The following is a 21606-nucleotide window of genomic DNA, read 5'->3' on the forward strand; positions in this document are numbered from 1 at the left end:
TTTTAGGAGCGCCTGGGTGGCTCAGTCAGTTGGGCGGCAGACTTTGGTTCAGGTCATGATCTCACAGCTCGTGAGTTCGAGCCCCGCGTCAGGCTCTGTGCTGACATCTCAGAGCCTGGAGCTGCTTTGGATTCTGTGTCCCCTCTCTCTCTGCCTCTCTCCAGCTCACGCTCTGTCTCTCTCTCTCTCAAAATAAACATTAAAAAAATTATTTTTAATTTTTTTAATACTCTGAAAATAGATAATAAAATAAAAGCAAAAGCACTAGGTATTGCTTTTAAAAATAAACAGGAAACAAGCAAAATTTTTAATTTTTTTAAGTTTATATATTTTGAGAAAGAGAGAGAGCAGGGGAGGGGCAGAGAAAGAGACAGAATCCCAAGCAGGCTCCTGACTGTCAATGCAGAGCCTGACATAGGGCTGGAACCCTTGAACTATGAGATCATGACCTGAGCCGAAATCAAGGGTTGGATGCTTATCCAGCTGAGCCACCCATACGCCCAGAAACAAGCAAAATTCTTAGTCAAAGACATACTTCTCATAAGAATTTAACAAAAGCATGTCTTCTCCTATTGTAATATGTATGATTTCTGTCTGGGTTCTTAGTATAAAAGTCTTGACAACAGACAAGAATCACTCCTTGTTAATCCTGTTTACTTTTATTATTTAAAAAAATATTATTTTTATTTTTAGAGAGGGAGAGAGTGAGGGGACAGAGGGGGAGGGAGGGAAGGGGAGAAAGAGAGAGAGTGCGCGCAAGAGTGTGCAGGAGAGCAAGAGAGCGAGAGAATCCTAAGAAGGTTCCACACTCAGTGTGTGGAACCCAATGTAGGGCTCAATTCCACGACCTTAGGATCATGACCTGAGCCAAAATCAACAATCGGACACTCAACTGACTAAGCCACCCAAGTGCCCCTATTCTATTTAACTTTGAAGAAGGAGAGGGGGAGATTATTCATTATTTGGTACATCTTAAGGTATCTCTCTTAGTAGAGCCAAAGACAGAGCTTTAGGGGATCATCTACAACTGGACACCAGTGTAAGAAAGAAGAAACTATTAAGGAAGTCAGAGGACCAAGAAGGCACAGTGTGTCCAAAGCAAGACAGGAATTTAGAAGCAAAAAAAGAGAACATAATTAGGGTCACACCTGCAGCGATGGGGAAGAGAGGTGGCGATACACAAGGCATAGTGACTTCGGGAAGGTCCTTCAGCAGAGTAGGGGGTAAAAGTCACCACGCAAGAAGAAACAAGTAGAGAGACAAGTAGGGGCAGTTAGTACACAGTCTTTTATTTTTTAACGTTCATTTATTTATTCTGAGAGAGAGAGATGGAGATAGTGTGAGTGGGGAGGGGCAGATAAGAAAGAGAATCCCAAGAAGGCTCCTCGTTGCTAGCGCAGAGTCCAACATGGGGCTCAATCCCACGGAACTGTGAGATCATGATCTGAGCCAATCAAGAGTCAGATGCTTAACCAACTGAGAAACCTAGGTCAGTAGAGTCTTGAAATATGTTTGTCGGAAGGAGAACAAGACAACAACTTAGCTCTTCAGGAGGGGCTTCTTCAGGTTAGGGAAAGCTTGAACATGCCTTCAGGTAGAGCAGAACCATGGAAAGATCCACGTGGAAGGCGGAAGACTGATGGAAGCAGGCTCCAGACAAAACAAGGGCAGATGAGATCAAGAGCCAGGCAGATGTTTAGTTAGATTCAGGATAAGGAAACAGGAACACAGAAAAAAACAACAGGAGGTGAAGGAGGAAGCTGAGGGAGGAGGTCTTGTCGCTGATTGTCCAAGATCCCACAGAAGTGGGGGAAATGTTGTCTCTCAGTACAAAAGTTAAGACTGGAATTACAGGGGGGGGTTGCCTGGGTGGCTAAGTCGTTTGAACAGTCCAACTCTTGATAGTGGCTCGGGTCATGGGTCTCATGGTCAGGGGATTGAGACCCACGTCAGGCTCTGTACCGAGTGTGGAGCCTGCTTGGGACTCTCTCTCTCTGCCCCTCTTGGACTTGGGCTTTCTCTCTCTCAAAATAAATAAACTTAAAAAAAAAGAAGAAGAATGGAATTACAGGGGCACCTGGCAGGCTCAGTTGGAAGAGCATGTGACTCTGTGACTCTGGATCTCAGGGTCATGAGCTTGAGTCCCACACTGGGAGTAGAGATTACTAAAGTAAATAAAACTTTAAAAAAAAAAAAAAAAAGAATGGAATTTACAAACTTAAAAAGAATGCAAAGATGGTTTACACCAGCCCCAGGGAAGAATGATACAGGATCCAAAAGGAGTTAAATAACAGACTGCTGAGCCAGAACAAAGGCCCAACAGAGGCAAGGTAACATGGCTTTCGCACATCCCATTAAGGAACACTCTGCTGTTTGGTTTGAATCATCTTTAGCAATGTTCACTAGCCCTGCGGCCAGAAAATATAAATACTCAGGGGCTGGAGAACAGCAGAGGGTAGAGGACGCCAAAGTTGCTATTAGAGCAAGGATGTGACTGAATTTACAAACGATGTAGGTCTTCACTGAAAATAAGTGAAGGCAAGAAAAAAACAGATTAGCTGAAAAGTCAGGGTAAAAAAGCATGGAGATACGCAAATGTTCTGGAACTAGAAAGCAGTAATGGTTGTACAACATTGTGAATACATAAATGCCATTAATGGCAAATTTTACATTATGTGTACCAAGAGCTCTGTGTTCCCTGGGTAAATGTGGAAATTCCATTACGTACAAAATGTTTCTGCTGTCCGTTCATGCAAACTCCACTAACAACTTCCAGGACATATCATTAAGGCAGATCTGAAAAAGTGAGAACACTTTCCTACTGTTTCTATCAAAGTTATGTTGCTGGCTCCCCACTCAGGTCTTAGCAGAACACTTCCTACTCCTCAGCCTGAAGGCCTGGCTAGAACACAGTATCAAAATTTCATACAACGCCAGGTGGAAAAGCAGCCTGTTTGCACAGGTGCAGACAATTCGTATTTGTTTCTTCCCACAGAGCTCACCTTCTTTCCCTAGATCCATCTCTGAAAGGCTGAGAAATGAAGACATTCATTTTCATCCTTCTACAACAGCAATTCTTAAAATGTTGAGATGGAGGCATGGTGGGGGGTCAGGGGGTGGGGGCAGGGTCCCAAGACCCTTTCAGGTGTTCTGAGAATAAATATTAAGAGGTAACTGTGTCCTTTTCAGTGTTGACATTCGCACCTATGGCAAAGCCCTGGTGGGCAAAAGTGCTGGTGTCTTAGCACCAACCGAGGCACCACCACCAGATGCCATTGGTCACCACTGTATTCTTTGCTGCCACACACTCACAGGAAAAAAAATTCTCCTTCACTTGAGAATGTCCTTAATGAAGGACTAAAAATTATTAATGTTATTAATCTTGACCATTATGGACAATTTAATAGTAATACGCTTTCTATTCCGTGCGATGGAGTGTGAAGTAAGCACTGAGATGGTGTTGGTCACAAGAAAGAGCACGTGTGTGCCTGAGCTGAGAGGCGAACTAGCTGCTCTTTCCATGGAATTGAAAGAATGAGTGAGGAAAAAAACCAAAAAACCAAAACCCATACAGAATGAGTGCGAGTCAAACAACGGGTGTTTAGACTTTGGAATCTGGCAGATGCATCCTCAAAAAAAAAATGAAGTGACCCTGCCACTTCAAGGAAAACAACTGACAGATTGTTGCAAATAAAAAATGAACTTTCAAGCAAAAATCACATTGTGTAAAACTAACCTCTGACTCCAGCTGGACAGCTTCCCAAAATATACAGACTTCTGACAAGACAAAGACAATGCTAATGAATGTGATTTCTCAAAATTTTAGAGAGAGAGAGAGCATGAGATCGAGCACAAGTGGGGGAGAGGGACACAGGGAAAATCCCAAGGATTCTCCTTCTCTCCCCCTCTCTCTGCCCCTCCCCTGTGTGCGCTCTCTCTCAAAATAAATAAATAAACTTAAAAAAAAAAAGTTGGACATTCAACTGACTGAGCTCCCAGGCACTTCTGATTTTTATATTATATAAGGAAATAAGTTAATATTTGGATGATCTGTATAGCCCAGTGAACCAACATTTTCCAAATGACCACTATATAACGTCATAAAATCATTCATGTTTTAAGATCTATGACAAGTACAAGACAGACCCATGGGTTTTAATTTAGCAGAGAATGAAAAATTCATTATATTTTCAGATTCCTTATTGCAATTAACCTTTATGAAACTACCAATCATTTTTTTTTTTTTTTTGGTGTACCATCAAAGAACAATATTCTCAGTTATCTGAAAAGGTTAATAAATATTCCCCCCTTCCCCAAATACGGATCTGTGTGAGGCTGGATTTTCATGTACTTCAACCAAACGCTACCATACTAGAACACACTGAATGAAAGGGGCAGATAGAAGAATCCGGTGGTCTTCTATTTTTAAGAATGTAAAACACTGTTATCCTATGTTTTTGTTTTGAACAATAGTTATTTTTCACAAAAATATGTCACTTACATTAAAATGTAGTAAGTTTATTGCTAAAATAAGCAGTAAGTTTTTAGTTTTTCATATGGCAAATATGAAACAATATAATCCACATAAACAAAAACTCCTTGAAATCCTCAATAATGTTTTAGAGTGTTGAGCGCTAAGACCAGAAAGTGTGAAAACCACAGCTCTCAATCAAAGGTTGCAAACTGGTGGGACATGAGCCAACTCTAGCCCAAAGACCAGAGTTTTTTAAACGTCTAAATCAGTTGCATACATTTAGAAACTGGGAAAACTCACAACTCACATAAAAATCCCTATCTCTGGCTTCTCCTGAGAAATCAGATATCTGGCAAGACAAGGCCCATATTCCCACACAGCACAAATTGGCTGGCACAGAGAAGCAGACTCCCCTTAACTCAGGCGGATGGTATCTGGTTCACTGCAAGGGCCAAGCTCATTACCTACCTGCCTGCATGGGCTTCTGAGCACGTGACCTCTGATTAAACATCTCAACTCCCATACAGGAATGACCTTTTTGGTGAACGAGCCATGTGCACAGCACAGCATTTATTTATAATTCTCATTCCTTACTAAATTCCCTGAAGGCTTGGCAACTCCCACCACCAATTAGAAACTGGAGTAACTGCCAAAGTATTGCTTTCTTTGATCAGTGACACATTAAATATGGCTCCCATCCCAGTCTATTCTGTGAAAAGTAAGTTAGTTCTCCATGTTGCCTCTGGGAGAAAACATGGCCACGCCCACTCAAAAATTAATAGTGGGGCCCAAAAGAATCTTAAACCTTATTCCCTTAGGGTGGTCAGCTAGCTCAGCCTCAAAATGATTTCAGGTGTTAAATCAGGCTGGCTCTCAACACTAGACAGATACATAATCCTCTTAAATCTCTAAGATGTTTCTGCTAAAAACTCTACTGCATCTGTGAAAGCTTTAGAGCTCTGTCCTAGGGAGCCTCAAGTCTGAGAGAAAAACTTTTTTAGTGACTCCCTGAGATATTTATGGATCAGTTTTGAACGGAGGACCAAAGCCAACGGCTTTAAATAGAATAATTTGTCAGAATGGGTTGATGAGCAACCCACGGCTATTAGGGTTTCTAGATGTACTTACTGGTATGCCGTGACCCTGAAAGCGTGACAAATCCTCTTCGGGAAGAGGGGTGGGGACAACAAAGTATGCTGGCAATCTAGAAGAAAGAGATGTCACCAGTTTTAGTACTAGAGTAATTCACTAAATATGAAAGCTCAACTTTAATGAACTGAGGAAGCAAAAGCAGAGTGGCAGGACATGAACCTTATTTTCCTGTTAAGAAGAGCAAATGCACATGAATTATCTCTGGCCAAGTCAGTTGGGACTCTGGGTTCAAATCCTAGCTCTGCCTCGGATTCTGTGTGACCCTAAGTAAGCTACTCCACCTCTCTGGGTCTGTTTCCTCATCCATGAAATGAGGGGACTGGAATCTGTGATATCTAAAAATATATGAATTCCAAAATTGGCAGTGATCTTTCTCATCATATAGTGGCAATTGAGCATCCATGTTGTTTCAGTCAGACTAATATGAAAACCAGTAATTAAGATGACTGCTGCCTAGGGGCACCTGGGTGGCTTGGTCAGTCAAGCATCTGACTCTCGGTTTCAGCTCAGATCATGATCTCATGGTCTGTGGGTTCAACCTGTGTTGGGCTCCGCACCGACAGCATGGAACCTGACTGGGGTTCTCTCTCTCTCTCCCTTTCTCTCTGCCCCTCCCCGTTTGTGGTCTCTCTCTGAAAATAAATGAACTTAAAAAAAAAAGATGACTGCTGCCGAGACATTTTATCAAGCACTCTGACAACAACAAATAAGTGTTTACTGTATGCCAGACTCTAATTAGGTAACACAAATTATTCATTTAATCCTCCTGACAACTCTTATGAGGTATGTACTACTATTATTCCATTTCACAGATAAAGAAATTGAGACAGCGCCACCAAGGTCCTTCACAGGTTATACAACTAGTAAGCATTAGGAGAGCTACGCCCTGAACCCAACCAGTATGACTTCAGTTTCTGCATGAGAAATTTTAGGTTCTAAAAATAACCTGTTAAGTGGTAGGATGTGGGAAAGTTAGGTTTCAGAGTTGCAAAGATCAGAGCTATACAGGGACACCACCTCTTCCTCTAGTTAACAGATGCAGGTTTCTATTAATAAGAAACCTGTGTAAGTTGCATCACTGTGAGCTACAAACACCTTTCAGTCAAAGAGCTTAACAAAGAAGTTTAACTGTGGTGTAACTATAATGGAAAATAATCAGATGCCACTTGTATGCACACTGCACATTTTATAGGGACTTTCTAAGTTGAAGAGATCAGAATTTTAATGTGATCAAGTCATTAAATCTAATCAATCCATTGGGGGGCACTATTTTAAACACCAACCGAATCTAGATTATAAGAAACAATCAAATAGCCTGGTTTCTTCAAATAAATTGCAAGAAAACAAATAATGGGGGCACCTGGGTAGCTCCCCATTGGGTGTCTGACTTCGGCTCAGGTCATAATCTCACGGCTCATGAGTTCAAGTCCCTTGTTGGGCTCTGTGCTGACAGCTCAGAGCCTGGAGCCTGCTTCGGATTCTGTCTCCCTCTCTCTCTCCCTGTCCCTCCCACGCTCACACTCTCTCTCTCCTTCAAAAATAAACAAACACTGAAAAGCAAGAAAACAAATAATGGTGGGAGAATCTATAGATTAAGACACTTAAGACACCTATCAATCAACGGCAAGAGATCAATCTCATTGAGTCTTGATTAATGATAAAACATAAAAAGATGAAAAATTGTTTTAAAAGTTTATAAAACAATGGGGACATTCTGAATACTGACTGGCTATTGAATGGTATTGATGGTTTTAATGTTAAATTTGAAAGGGGTGACAACGGTTTTATGATCATATTTATAAAAAGAATCCTTAATTATTAGAGATGTATACCAAAATATTCATGAATGAAATGTGGTAAGGTCTGGGATTTATTCCAAAATGACTCAAGGGGAAAATAAATAAATAAATAGATAGATAGATAAATAAATAAATAATTCAGGGGAAACAAGAGAAAATAGGATTAGGCACGAGTTAAAAATTGCTGGGGCACCTGCATGGCTCAGTTGGTTAGGCGTCCAACTCTTGATTTCAGCTCAGGTCATGATCTCACAGGTGGGTTCAAGCCCCACACTGGGCTCTGTGCTGGCAGGTGCGCCCTCCCTGACTCACACTCTGTCTCTCTCAAAATAAAAAACTTAAAAAAAGAGAATTGTTGAAGGTGGGTGATGAATGAAAGGGAATTCATCATATTCTCTTTTCTTTTATACTGCTTGAAATTTTCCACTTAAAAAAATCTTAAAGGTGTTTAAAAAGAAAAAAGTGCCCATTATATTATAATATAAAATCAGGTTTAGAAACTACTGGTCAAGGAGAAGATACTTCAAACCATCAAAACTGTTAAGAATTATTTGGCTTTTGAAGTCTGCAGTGTCCAGAATATTTTATTAGATGTGTGCTTAAGGGGGTGGGTGGTAAGGTGTTCCTTGTTCAGGTGTTATCACTGAAGTAAAAGAAATACATACATACATAAATACCTCTTCACAAATCAACGAATCAGGCTGCCCATTAAAATCACATGGGAAAATTAAAAACCTCCTTATGTCCAGGCTCCACCCCAGAACTATGAAATATCAGAAACCTGAAGAAGAAAATCCAAAGCTGAAAAGCCCTCCTGGTATAGAAACAGGATGATGGTTATTGCTCTAGAAGACCCTACCGCTCCAGGTATGCAGCGGCATCACCTGGACAGCAGACTCTCAAGCCCAACCTCACACCTAGTGGATCAGAATCTGCACGTTAACGAGCTCCCAGGTGATTTAGCTGCGCAAACTGGGAGCAGCACTGCCCTGGATGGCAGCTTATACACAGACCACTGTTTCTCAGCCTGCAGAGGGGAGCCACCTGTGTGGTGGGTTCAGCCCCAAGTCTCAGCTCCCTCCCCAGCTTAGGCCACAATATTTTTATTTTTTAGTTTATTTTTATTTATTTATTTTTATTTATTTATTTTTGAGAGAGAGAGAGCGCACACACGTGCACGTGAGCAGGGTGGGTGGGGCAGAGAGAGAATCCCAAGCAGTGGCACTGGCAGCACAGAGCCCAATTCAGGGCACAAATCCACAAACCGACTCAGGGCTCAAATCCATAAACCGCAAGATCACGACCTGAACCAAAATCAAGAGTCCAATGTTCAACGGACTGAGCCACCCAGGCACTCCTGGGCCACATAGTTTTAAAAAATTTGCATGTCTTCCCCTACAAGTGAGGCTATTTTACAATGTTGGTTAGCCAGTTAATTTTCTCTTATAAATAGTCTTTCACCAAAGGGGGAAAAATGTCAGATCCAGTGGCTACAGAAAGGAGGGCGCACAGAGATGGACAGCTGTGCACCAGCGAGGGGAGTTCAAGATGTTCTCTCCTGTCCCAGTGAACTACAAGGAAGTTCTAAGGAGTCTCTGCTGTGAGGCTCCCAATGTCCACAAACAGTTAATCTTCCCTCCTTGGAGAGCAGTCATTTTAGTCATTAGGACAAGTTTCAAGTAAACAGCCTTTCCCAATACAGGACGACTTTATTATTCAAGGAAATATTCAAAATAAATATTCAAGGAAAGTTGTCCAATCCACTCGGGCACAGCCTTACTTAGGGTGAGGAAACCCTCAGAGTGACAACATCGGGGCAGCAATATCTTCCTGAGGCAGCACTGGTTTATACGTTCCACTGTGTTACATGCACCCTGCAGGGTAACGGGCCTTCTGATACCTTGACAGGAGGCAGGATGAGAGAAAGGCTTTTCAGAAGGAAGACTGGTAAAGAGCCAGCTGTGACCTTGGGAGATGAAGCAGAAACTCAGTTTCTTATTCTTATCCAAACTGGTTGGAGTGCCCTCTCACTACTGAAGGAAGGACTTCCATTAATTTACTCATTCTATTTATTGAGTGCCTCTCAAAACCAGGCACTGTACTAGGGACTGAGGATACAGTGATGAACAAAAACAGTGCCCCTGAATCTCTCCAGAGCTGCCAGGTTGCAGAAGCAAACATTTCCAAACAGTGACACAGATAAAAATAAACTCACAATTGTAGGAAGTGTTGTGAAGAGAGGCATACAGTAAGTGCAATGAAAGCTCTCCCAGAGACCTGGCCTAGCCCTGGGAAGGCTCCCTATGAAAGTAACACCTGGGCTAATATCTGACACACAAGCTGGAAGGAACTACCCTCCTGCAGCTGAAAGACAAAGGAGCACCCCCAACAGGAGACCACTCAGGCAAGGTCTATGGCAGGGGGTCAGAGTGGCCAGGGGACTGGACAGAAGGCCGTCGGGCAGGAGTCAAACATGAAGCGTCTTGTAAATACAGGCAATGAACACTGGGGAGACCAGCAGGCTGCACCACCTTGGTCCGGGTGAGAAACAAAGCACAACTTGCCCCGTCTCTTCCCCTTGGGACAGAAAAGGGTAGAGGACAGTATGCGTGGCTGGGGCAGCCCAAGGTGGGGTGTGTTGGCACCAGGTGCTCTAAGCACTAAAATCTTGCTAAAGCTTCATTTTCCCTGCTAACCACTCATTAAAGGCTTTCTCCCCACCTGCCTTCCCTACCAAGTATATTTTTGGTGCGCTGAGAACTACACAAATCCTAATGAATTTAATCAGTCCGTGGCAGGATTTTTAAAAACATTTCTGAGAACGGGGATGCCTTCTATCAGTGTCAACATCACATTACACGCTACCACCTTCTGGGTGCAGGGGTTTCTAAGTTCTTTCTGAGGGAGAGCTAGCCTTCCCTTTCCAAGCTTTGTGACTAGGAAAGAGCGGAGGAGGAGGGTGGGAATGGGGAGGTGACACTTGCTCTGCAGGTCCCTCCCCACTGTCACTCCAGGTTGTGCTGTGTCAGGAGAGCTAACTTGATAGATATTTGAGATTGATCAAAATCAAAACTGATGTGAAGAGGCCCATCAGAACCATAAACACAAAATGCTCTACAAAAATACAAATCTTATGAAACTATTAGCAGCGTGCTGGGGAATATGTCCCAAAATGATAAGATTCAAGTTTCTAAAAGAGGATTATGCAGAGTCATCCTTTAAAAATGTAGGTCAGATCACATCACGCCTCTGCTCAAACTCCTCCTCACCGCATGATAAATTCTGAAAGCCTCCTACCGTAACCATCCAACCACCCCTCTGCGCCCTGACCTCACCCCTACTCCTCTGTCCCCTGATGACTGCTCCCCAGCCCCTGGGCTCCTTGCTGTTCCTCACAGAAGCCGGACTAGATTCCACCTCAGGGTCTTTGACTTTGCACTGTCCCCTGTGCCTGACCAACCTCCGCACCAACACCCCCCAGCACTCCCTAGTCCGTTGCTGATTTAATTTTCTCCACAGTACTTACTACCTTTTAATACACGCTATTCACTCATTTGTTCTCTCATAGTTTGCCTCCTGCCAGAATGAAAGTTCCAGGAGGGCAGGAATTCTTAGTGCTGTATCTCCAGTAGCTAGGTCACTACCTGGCATGACAGTAGCCACTCAAAGATTTTTACTGAATAAAGTGCCCAAGAAAAGTAAAGCAAATACACAATATAAATTCAAAAATGCCTCTAATCGTTTTACACTTGGACTACAGATAAAATGGAAAAAAAGACACACACAAAAAGACACAAATTCATTTCTGAATGTTTTAAGGGACACCTTAAGGTTTTCTTAAGCATGGTTTCAATGTGGGAAAATGTGGAAACCTCACACCCTGCTGATGGGAGTGTAAAATGGTACAGTCACCGTGGAAAACAGTCTGGCAGGTCCTCAAACAGTTAAACAGAGTTACTACATGAGCCAGCAATTCTACTTCTAGGCGTATATATAAATATATATACACAAAAGACCTGGAAACCTCTGTGCACATAAAACCTTGTATACAAATGTTCATAGCAGCATTATTCAAAACAGCCAAAAAGGGAACACAACCCAATGTCTATAAACTGATGAATGAATAAAATGTGGTACATCCATACCATGGAATCTTATTCAACAATAAAAATGAAATTCTGATACATGCAACAACATGGACGAGCCTTGACAACATCACGGTAAGTGAAAGAAGCCAAGCATAAAGACCACTTTATGATATGATTCCATTTACATGAAATCTCCAGAATAAGCAAACTATAAAGACAGAAAGTGGACCAGAGGTTACCTAGGGCTAGGGGTGTTGAGGGCACATGGGGGGCAACTACTAAGGGGCATGAGGTTTCTTTTAGGGCTGACGAAAATGTTCTAAAATGGACTGTGGGGATGGTTTCACGCTCTGTGAACAGATCTCAAAATACTGTGTACTTCAAATATGTGAACTGTATGGCATGTGAATTCAATCTCAATAAAGCTGTTTAAAAAAAAAAAGGCAGAGCACTGAATGCTTACCTTTCACAGACTTTATACCCTTCATTGACACTCACTGCTTTGTACTTGACACTGCCTTTGGTCCGCTCCAATTCCCAACACCAGTCCTTAAGTGTGTCAAACATCACCGTATGGTTCCTGGGATCGGTGGCTAACAAAACAAATTTGAAAAGACAATAAAATCTTGTCGTGAAGTACAAGTATTTTAATGATGTGAAAGTAGATCTCTAAGCCCCAATTTTGCCCACTAAGCCCATTTTTATCCAAGCACAGTAAATTCACTGCTTAATCCTAACCTGGTTCCTTTTTTTTGTCATTAACCCAAAATTATGACCAAGGGCCTGTCTCCTCATACTAGACGTGTTCCTGCTCCACTCCTTGCAAAAGTAATTTGTAGCTCCATTTTCAGTCATCTGACCATGAGATAATTTACATAACATAAAAGATCCTGTGAAGCACTAGAAGACAGGCTTGGCACAAATGCTAAAATAATAAAATATTTTTAGCCCTACCAACATGTGCATAAGATGGCAAACTCATTTGAATAGCATGTCAGATGCCTGAATGTAAATCTTCCCTCAGTTTGAAGATGACCGCCAGCAAGAGGATTTTCCAGTGTGACACCTGGTTACTAAAGGCCATCACCAGATCAGACAGCCACAGTGAGGGTTGGGGCTTATAAAGGACAGCACCCTGGTGATGGAGAATTCTGCCCCTCACCCTGCCCTGCTACTCCCTGCTAGGAGGAAATGTCCAGGAGCGTTACTCTTGCAACCCGACAGATGTGTCCGTGGCCCTCTCCCAAGCCATAGACTGCAGGGTGGCACGCACCAAAACAGTCTCAGGTATTTATGCAAATCAGTTACTTCAAGCCCTTTGTTGCACATCAAAACATACACACACACACAAACAAAACCCAAGACTTTTGGGAAAAACAGTGTTTGATAAAACTCCCCCATGCTTTTTTTTTTTTTTTTTTAAAGAGACAAAGAGAATGTGAACAGGGGAGGGGCAGAGAGAGAGGGAGACAGAATCCCAACCAGACTCCCCAAGGTCAGGGCGCAGAGGCCAACGCAGGGCTCTAACTCATGAACCGAACTGTGAGAACATGACCTGAGCCAAAATCCAGAGTCAGATGCTTAACCGGCTGAGCCACACAGGCTCCCCTCCCCCATGATCCTTTTAATCAAATCATATCATAGTACAAAAGATAATAGGAATAATGACAAAAACAGTGATTACACTTATATAGCCCTTAGTACGTGCCAGGTGCCGTTCTGAGCATATTATATCTTATTAACTCAATCTTCATAATCCTACAGCGTATGCAATATTAATCTTCCATTTTATAGATGTGGCACAGAAAGGTCAAGAAACTTGCCTAAGGTCACAGAGCTAAGCAATGACAGAACCAGAATTAAAACCCAGGCAGCTATAAGGGATTTCCGTAAAGTAATAAATGCAAAAAAAAAAAAAAAAAAAATTCCCCATGAACACAAATAATAATACTCCAATTCAAAAACAGATAATATTCTTAGCAACACCAGTAAGTCCTTCCCTAAAATGCTATGTCTTCAGTATTCAGGACCTTTCAGCCAAATCACATTCATGAATTATCAAGCCAGGAAATAACTAAAGATGTTCAGATTGCAAAGCATCCATCTCTACACACCCCTACTCAATGCAAAAGCTAATTGGTCAATTAGCATCTATCAGTTATAACATTTACTTCTCAAAAAATGGGGGTGGGAAGGAGGATAAGAAAAAGATGGAATTAAAATAGAATAAAAGATGCCACATATCCTCGGCCTTCTGGCACACACAAAAAAGGCACCACACGGTGAAGAAACTGCCAGAGTCGATCAAACGAAGGGCTTTGGAATACAGATCAACCTAGTGTTGGTGAGCCAAGAAACTGTCCTATGTAGAGTCTGGACCAAGAATCAGGATATAAGGAAAAAGCAGAATTCCTAAAAATAGAGTATGATTTTTCAAATACAAACTCAATAAGTGTTTATAAAAATTACAGTAACCAACAAGTAAGTCATATTTTGTATATCTCATATTGCAACAAGCTATTATAAGCCAGTTACCCAGCACTTATATGTACAGCTCCAGTGAAAAGATCTGTCATTCACAAAGATGAACTTATGAAATTAAGGAACTAATTTTATGTTCAGTCTAACAGTAGAGCTGAGCATTATCTTAAGTTAGTGTGTAATCAAGTCTCTAAACATAATCCACCCCAAATAATATGCAGTTACACTTTCAATTAACCCTCTTTAACTTACTGCACCTTATATGCCACACATTTAACAATTTATAATCTTCACGACACTTCATCAGAGGCATGAATGCTGCTGTTTTGAAAATGAGAAAACAGATGCCCCAAGAGTTTAGTGTCATCCCCAGGACCACACAGCTACTGAGCAGCTGGGCAAGGATTTGAATTCAGGTGGGACAGACACCAAAATTCGCAGCTCTTCTACTAGGTCACCATAGTTCCCAAAAGGCAACCTGCTCTTTCAGATATCTACATCTCTGCACGTGCTAATCCCTCTGCCTAAAATACGCCTCCTCACCCACCAGACACTCCCATACCTCCACTATCTGCTCAGGCACCCCCTGTGCCCTGTGTCCCTGGCAGGCCCTTCCACCAGAGGACACAGCTCTCCGCTGCCTCTGCTTGACTTGATGCTCAGAGGATGGGGATTTAGTTGTATTCACATCCATCCCCACAGTCCCAACCCACAGCAAGCGTTCAAAAAATGCCGACCAAATGAGCAGTTCAACTTTGTACTCCAGCATGCCACTTCTCTGACGAAAAGCATGTAACGCCCAGAGTCACTTGACATCAATGTGACCTTACGGGTGATGGGCAGAGTGAGTGCACGGACCGAGGAGAGAGATGGAGGGAAGGTACAGACAGACATCTGAGGAAACACTGAACAGTGCTGGGCATTATTGATAGCTCAGATGACTGAAGTTTCTTAGTAAAGGACTGTTCCCTGAACTGAAGGGCAAACACTTGGGATTTTAAGTTCTGTAAGCACACTTGTTTTCTGATGTGCTCCCTTATGTACAACTATTCCATTTCCCCAAAAAAAATCTGCTACAGAGCACGTTCTGGTTGCTTAAAGGCTTTCTAGAATGCAAAACATTCTCTTGAGTGTTATGAAATGAGATCGAGTACATTAAAGTGAAAAAAAAAAGAACCCAGGAACAAACAGGATTATTTTAAACTTACCTGAATTTTGCTTCTCTATAGTCTCACATTCCCAGTTATAATACGTTGATTTTACCTTTCGTAAGAAATAATCAAGCCAATAATCCCTCACAAAAAGCAAATAAACCTAAAAGATAAATTACAGCAACAAAGATTGCAGGAAAAAAGAAAAAAGTTTTTTTCTTTTCTTTTCTTTTTTTTAATAAGAATCTTGAATGAATCACCCAAGCAAGAGGCAACCAGTTGCTAGGAGAGAGGAAAAAGCTCATGGATGGGTTTTCTCCTGCTAGTTTCTGTAGGAATTGAAAGGGTCTGCCTGCAAATTACAGCCCAGAAGACACTCACCTGCGTGGTTTTGTGCAGCAGCAGCATAGGAAAACAGAAACAATCGCTTCAGCAGTTTGGGAGCCTGGGTGTGATGGATTATGCCACTGACAATCTAGAAAAGAACCAAACAATGGGTACAGTCATGCTTTTGGCAGATAAACACTGAGTCTAGGTTTTTAGTCATGCTAATAGGCTCCTCTGGGCAGCACACAAACACAAACTCTTGTTGAGGTCTCTATGATCTTATCTTTTGGAATAATGCCAAATAAATGGAATGTTAACAATTTTGTCAGGTTTTCTAAGAGCTTTGAATTTCTAGGGATATTTTTAAAAACCGTCTAATTTCTCAAAATCAAGGTGCTACAGAAGCTTAAGTGCCATATTCAGATATTCTAAAAATCTGACACATCAGAGACAGAGGGCTATATCAAACAATAACCAAGACATTTAGCTATTCTGATCGACTTGTGGCCTTTACAACCTTCTTCTAGAAGATCAGAAAAAGAAATCAATCCATTGTGCTTTTTGTTTGAAGTTGCAAACTAAAGTATATTTGGATAGATGACTAAAATCATCATTCAAAATGAAGTTTCTGGCTTCTCTGGGACTTTTCCCTGTCTGCACCACTCATTTCCTGCTCAGAATAGATACCAGAGTCATGCTTATTGTTCTAACTGAACTCTCACACTCCCTAAAAGAAAACCAAGGATTTACTTGTAAGTGTGCACAACTCAACTGTAACCAGAAACAACAGGTGAGCTGCGTCCCCCTACCAGGTCTCCCCTGACGTATTTACCATTACAGTGGCAAGTTTGAGACCTTTGATACCTCAGTAAGACAAATCTTGGAAGTTACAGTGACCCCTGTAACCAGTTCATACAGTTATATATTTCAATTTGCTGCAGCAACCAGATTAAGTTTCTTAATGTCCAAAATCACAGGCCTCATTTGGTAACTCAGCTTTGCCCGTCCGACCCTATACCACTTCCTCCCTCCCGCATACTTCTACTACCTCCCAGGTACGAACTCATCCACTCCAGGAGCTGGGGGTCTCTGCTACTACTTTTTGGAAAGACTGTCAGGTGTGGGAGAAGAATGTTGCCTCCTGACCCTGGTTTCCTACCTCCCACTCTTCAGTTTCCAGGAATCAAAACATTACGAACTGAAGAATTAAAGGTAAATGGGTGCCATCATAATAGACATGTTTTCCCCAATTCTCTCTCAATTCTAATCAAAGCATATGGGATTATAACCAATTTCACTTTGCAGACAGGCATGTTCCCCCCTCCACCATCATATAATATAAGCCAAAAATAAGAGTTAGTGGTAAAACCTGATGGGAAAGAAAACCTAAAAATACATGCAACTAGTTACCCTTTTGACTTCCTCTTCTTTTGTGTACCTCAGACAGAAGTGGAATACTCGGAGGTCTTTGCAGTGGATGATGAGTTTCTCGGGGTATTTCTTCAGTTGTCCAAAGAGAGTTTTTTTTTTCTCATCAAACACTACACATCAACGATGAAATCAGGAAGGGAAATCATGTTAGAAGGCAAAAAGTCAATGCTAAGGAAACAAGAAAGACTATTAGGACCTCTCAAAAGTAAGAGGAAAGGTACTGTCTTCTAAGTAATTGTGAGCAAGGGCCCGGCTCTGAGAATGTGCAAGGCTCTTCGTTCCTCTGCACGAGACCAAAATGAACTGGCCACTATCGGCAAAACTGACTCCAAAAGCTAACATTACAAAAAATGAAAGGGAGTCACTAGGGACATGCTTTCAGGACACTCAACTCCTGGGTTTATGGCAGGGGCCCCTCCCTGTCCCGGAGTTCGGACCAGGCTGCACCTACTGGTGTTGGGATCTAAACAGCTACTGAATGATTTCTGAAAAAGCCCTGACTGAAAAAATAGAGAAGTGAAGCACAGAGAAGCTTGACCCTTAGCAGAAAAGACATGGAGTACAAATCTTTCTCAGATTAGACTTTACAGTAAAACCTACACAGCTAACATGGATAGCCACAAGTGTGATCTAGCATATAGTGGCCCTGTCTGGGCACCTGGGTGGCTCAGCCGGTCAAGCATCCAACTCCTGATTTCGGCTCAGGTAGTGATCTCACGATTGTGAGATGGAGCCCCATGTCAGGCTCCACCCTGGGGGTGGAACCTGCTTAGGATTCTCTCTCCCTCTCTCTCTGCCCCTCCCGGCTCATGCATGCATGTTCTCTCTCACTCTCAAAATAAACAAACACTTAATGGCACTGTGGAGTCTCAGAATAGGTTCCAAGTTCAAGTCCAAGCTCCCCCAGCTAAGTGACCCCAAACAAGCCACTATACATCTCAATTTTATCATCCATAGAACTGATTTAAACAAAATAAGTATGTAAAGAAATGTTAGTAAACTGTAAAGAACCATAAAAATATTGTCATTATCAGCTATACTTTCAAAGGCTGGCAACACCCCAGGGGAAAAGATACTTACCTCCATAAATCTGATCAACACAGTGGAGTGTTATGTCATTTTCTCCTATAACCTTATTCTTAAATTGGGTTTCCTAAAAGATTCAAAAGGAAACAACTGTGACTCTTTTCTGTGCCCTATTAAACATTTAAAGGCAGAACAAATCACTGATTTCCAACTGCACATTAAAAAAACCAGAGAGGGGATGGAAGAATGGGTGAGGGTGGTCCAAAGGTACTAACTTCCAGTTATGAGATAAATCGTGGGATGTAATGCACAGCATGATGATTATAGTTAATAATACTGTATTATATATTTGAAAGTTGCTAAGAGAGTAATTTTAAAAGTTCTCATCACAAGTAAAACAAATTGGTAACTATAGGAAATGACAGATGTTAACTAAACCTACTTTGGTGATCATTGTGCAATATATACATATATTGATATACATCTATCAAATCATTCTGTTATACTCCTTAAACTAATGCAATGTTATTATTTATAGCTCAATAAAACTGAGGAAAAATAGAGTGTACACTCTAAAAAACAAACAGGGAGATGGAGGCACATTCCCCGAGTAAGAGATGACGAAGTGTGCAAGGAAAGCTGGTAAGCACCTTGTTTTCAAAGCCAGGCACAACATGCCATTCCTGGGCTGCTCCCAGGCTAACCGGCCGTGCCACACACAATCACTCTGGGAGGTTAGAGTCCTCACAAATGCAAACAGGTGAGTGACAGAGCTACGGGAAGCCAGGTTTAGGAAGCAAACGCTGGGAGATTCAAGTATCTGTGAATGCTGTCTTTATTTGCACAGGACAAGGAGCCAAGCCACTAGAGCAGACAGCAGCACAGAAGCCCACACTCTAAGACAGCCAGGGTGGGCTGGGACAGCTGGGTTTGCATCAACGTACAGCGCTCTCCGAGTGGTGTGGGCAGGCCTCTCCTTCACTCCACTGCCCATTCTCCAGGTCTTACAAGGGCACTGCTACTCAGGGCAAAGGAAACCCGAATTCAAGTGCTGCAAGCATCAGTTTCATAATCGAACTCAGTTCTTGAATTTGAGGGACAGCTTAGTACAGAGAAAACACGGGGAACTAGTATTAGGGGAGATTAGTGATTCCAATGAGTGATACATACTGTGCTGAAATACAGAAGAAAATAAGAAAAAGTTGATGGTGTCAACCTATGAAGTCAGATGCAAGCCAGCGTGACCTGGGGCACGTAGAATGGCCCTACAACTGAAAAGAGGTTCCAAAGGACAGACGGCATTCTGGTGTTGAGGACCTCTGTCATTGGTGTTTCATGTGTGTTGTGAGGGTGGCGAGCATGGTGGGGAATTGAGGAACTGGGAAAAAAGACAATGGGGCCACAATTTTATTGCTCCCCACAAACTGAACCAAACGCAGCTCATACATACATCATTATCCAATGCAGAGTCATCATCGCCCAAGAAAGCAATCTTGAAGTCTGTGCAGACAAGTTTCCCATAGATCCCACGCTGACAGGAATCTTCCTGGACATACTTCAGCACCGTGCTGGCTTCACAAAGCAGCTGTTCACCTGATCAAAACCAAACAAGCCCTCCTCAGAGTCCTCAGGGAACATACAGTATGCAAACAGTAAAAGCCTCCCCAGCTCCATTCCCGGGAAAGACAAACACACACTACACCACAGCCCTTCAGAACTCTACGCTTTCCAGCACAGCGGGAGCGGCAAACCTTAGGTGTGGAGATGAAGCAGAGCAGGGACCACTCATAAGTGAACGCAAAATGGCTGATATACCTTCACACAGGGCATTTCTCTACCTTTTCACTGTGAACCAGGCAAGTGTCCAATAGGTGAAAATGATCTCAGCTACACTTGCAAGTGCAGACCTCAGTGTTCCTATTACTTGGGCCCAAGCAGGTAGGTGTGGTACAGAAATGAATGAAAATGAATGAATGAAAATGACCCTAAATGAATGAAATCAGAAAGGCTCTGGAACGTAGAGCTCAAGCCCACTTTGCGGTGAGGGTGGGCCATCTCTCACTCTGCAATCGCTGAAAGATGGCGGGTGCCTCCCTGGCCAAAGGGCTCGCAGGTGGCTTCCTCAGACACAGAGGTGCAGCTTGATCACATTCATTCTGGCTCCACAGAGAAGGATGGGAGGAAAAGGGAGGTCAGAGGTTTGTGGGAAAAAAATTGTTTCCTCTCTTTCTTAGTTGAGAGTATTTCCTCTCAGTGTGTCGCCTTTCCTGCTCTATCTGCATGCACCCCGCCTGCATGAGAAGCTGTATTTCCTGCAGATAGAGAGTTCTTCTCTTTACAGTCAGAAAGATTAGGATTTAGGGATAGGTAAGCATCCTCTGCTCCATGGAAGAGAAGTTCATGAGGGCTGGACATGTGGGTGAGAGCAGGAAAAGGAGAAGGATATGGAAGAAATAAAAAATCAAGTGCAAATATTTTAGAACAAAAAAAAAAAAAGGCATTTTCTTTCCCTTCAACAGACAACCATCTCAGACCCTCAGAATCTCCCTCTGGATATTCTCCTCAATGACTTTAAATTTACTTTTTGGCTCAAAATTCACTTGGTCTAACTTGCAACATGAAAATAAAGAAGGCTTTCAGACACTCAGACAATCAAGGGACACATATTATGGTATATTTTTCCACCTCCCAAGGGGTTAATTCCTAAGGAAATACAAAAAGATGGCTCAGTCACTAGGTCGGCCTCTACTGAGACCACAGAGCTTGAAGAAAACAATGAAGCTGGGGCCTCGTTATGGTTTAAAACAGTCCCAGAAAAAGCGCCTCAGCTGGTTCAAGGTGGAAAATATATGAGCAAAGCTTCCTGTGCTTTTTCAACTCCTAGTGTGAAACAGCTTTTAAGTGTGAGTGTGTCCCCGAGACCAGGCAGGCTGTGTCAGTCAGTGGCCGCGCACTGGAGACGAGACATGGGCACCAGAGCAGCTAACACAACACCCAGCGATGTGCTAGTCTGTCAGCAAGGCACATGCTGTGCCACAGCCACCAGCTTGTGTGTGCAGATAAAGTCTCGAATCGTGGGAGGTGGGAGCTGGAAAAGATCATGGTCTGGTCTAAGAAATGGAGGCTGTGCATCTAGAAGAGACCTGAGGTACTCCAGGGGATGGGCGAATGCACGTAGCACTGAGCTAAAAATGAAAGTTAATATCAGAATCTATAACCCAAGAAAAGGAAGGAAAATGTGGTATATGGATTAAGGTTTAGGCCATTATTGTAAAAAAATAAACAAAAAAACATACAAACCTTTGAAATTTAGACACTTTTTTTTTTAAGTTTCAGGACCCCAATATATTTACCAAATAAGGTGGATCAGTCAGAAACTTGTGTGTAATCATATCCTCCCAATAAACTGGAATAAGGTAAACAGTACCAGAATGAGGCCTCTACTGTTTGGGGGGAAATATACCTAAAAACAAAAACTCACAAAAAAAAAAGGCTACTGGGATTAGAAAAAAGAAAATGGAAGAACTTAATGCACAATTCCCAGGACAGCCCCACACATGGAAGGGGACAGACCACCAAGTAGTTTCCGTTTCTGAATTCAGAAATGATTAAAGCTTGACTGAAAGTATAGAGTCACTCTCTTCCATCTCAAAAATATCCAACCAATCCAGACTCCT

At 42.3% G+C, this 21606-nt stretch overlaps 1 protein-coding gene across 5 annotated transcripts in view; it reads right to left on the minus strand.

The window, feature by feature from the left end:
• Positions 1–21606, minus strand: part of MTMR12 (myotubularin related protein 12) — a 65380-nt gene that overhangs the window by 18462 nt on the left and 25312 nt on the right. For all 5 annotated transcript variants that reach the window (XM_019450704.2, XM_019450705.2, XM_053906908.1 and 2 more), the window contains 6 exons: positions 19380–19522; positions 17984–18056; positions 16883–17013; positions 15527–15620; positions 11977–12106; positions 5603–5678 (listed from right to left, as the gene is read on the minus strand). In XM_019450704.2, coding sequence (XP_019306249.2) covers positions 5603–5678; positions 11977–12106; positions 15527–15620; positions 16883–17013; positions 17984–18056; positions 19380–19522 — 647 coding nt within the window. The remainder of the gene's footprint in view (positions 1–5602; positions 5679–11976; positions 12107–15526; positions 15621–16882; positions 17014–17983; positions 18057–19379; positions 19523–21606) is intronic.

Source organism: Panthera pardus, unplaced genomic scaffold (assembly GCF_024362965.1).
Source record: "Panthera pardus isolate Hobbes unplaced genomic scaffold, ASM2436296v1 HiC_scaffold_2, whole genome shotgun sequence".
In the NCBI taxonomy this organism is placed as follows: Eukaryota; Metazoa; Chordata; class Mammalia; order Carnivora; family Felidae; genus Panthera; species Panthera pardus.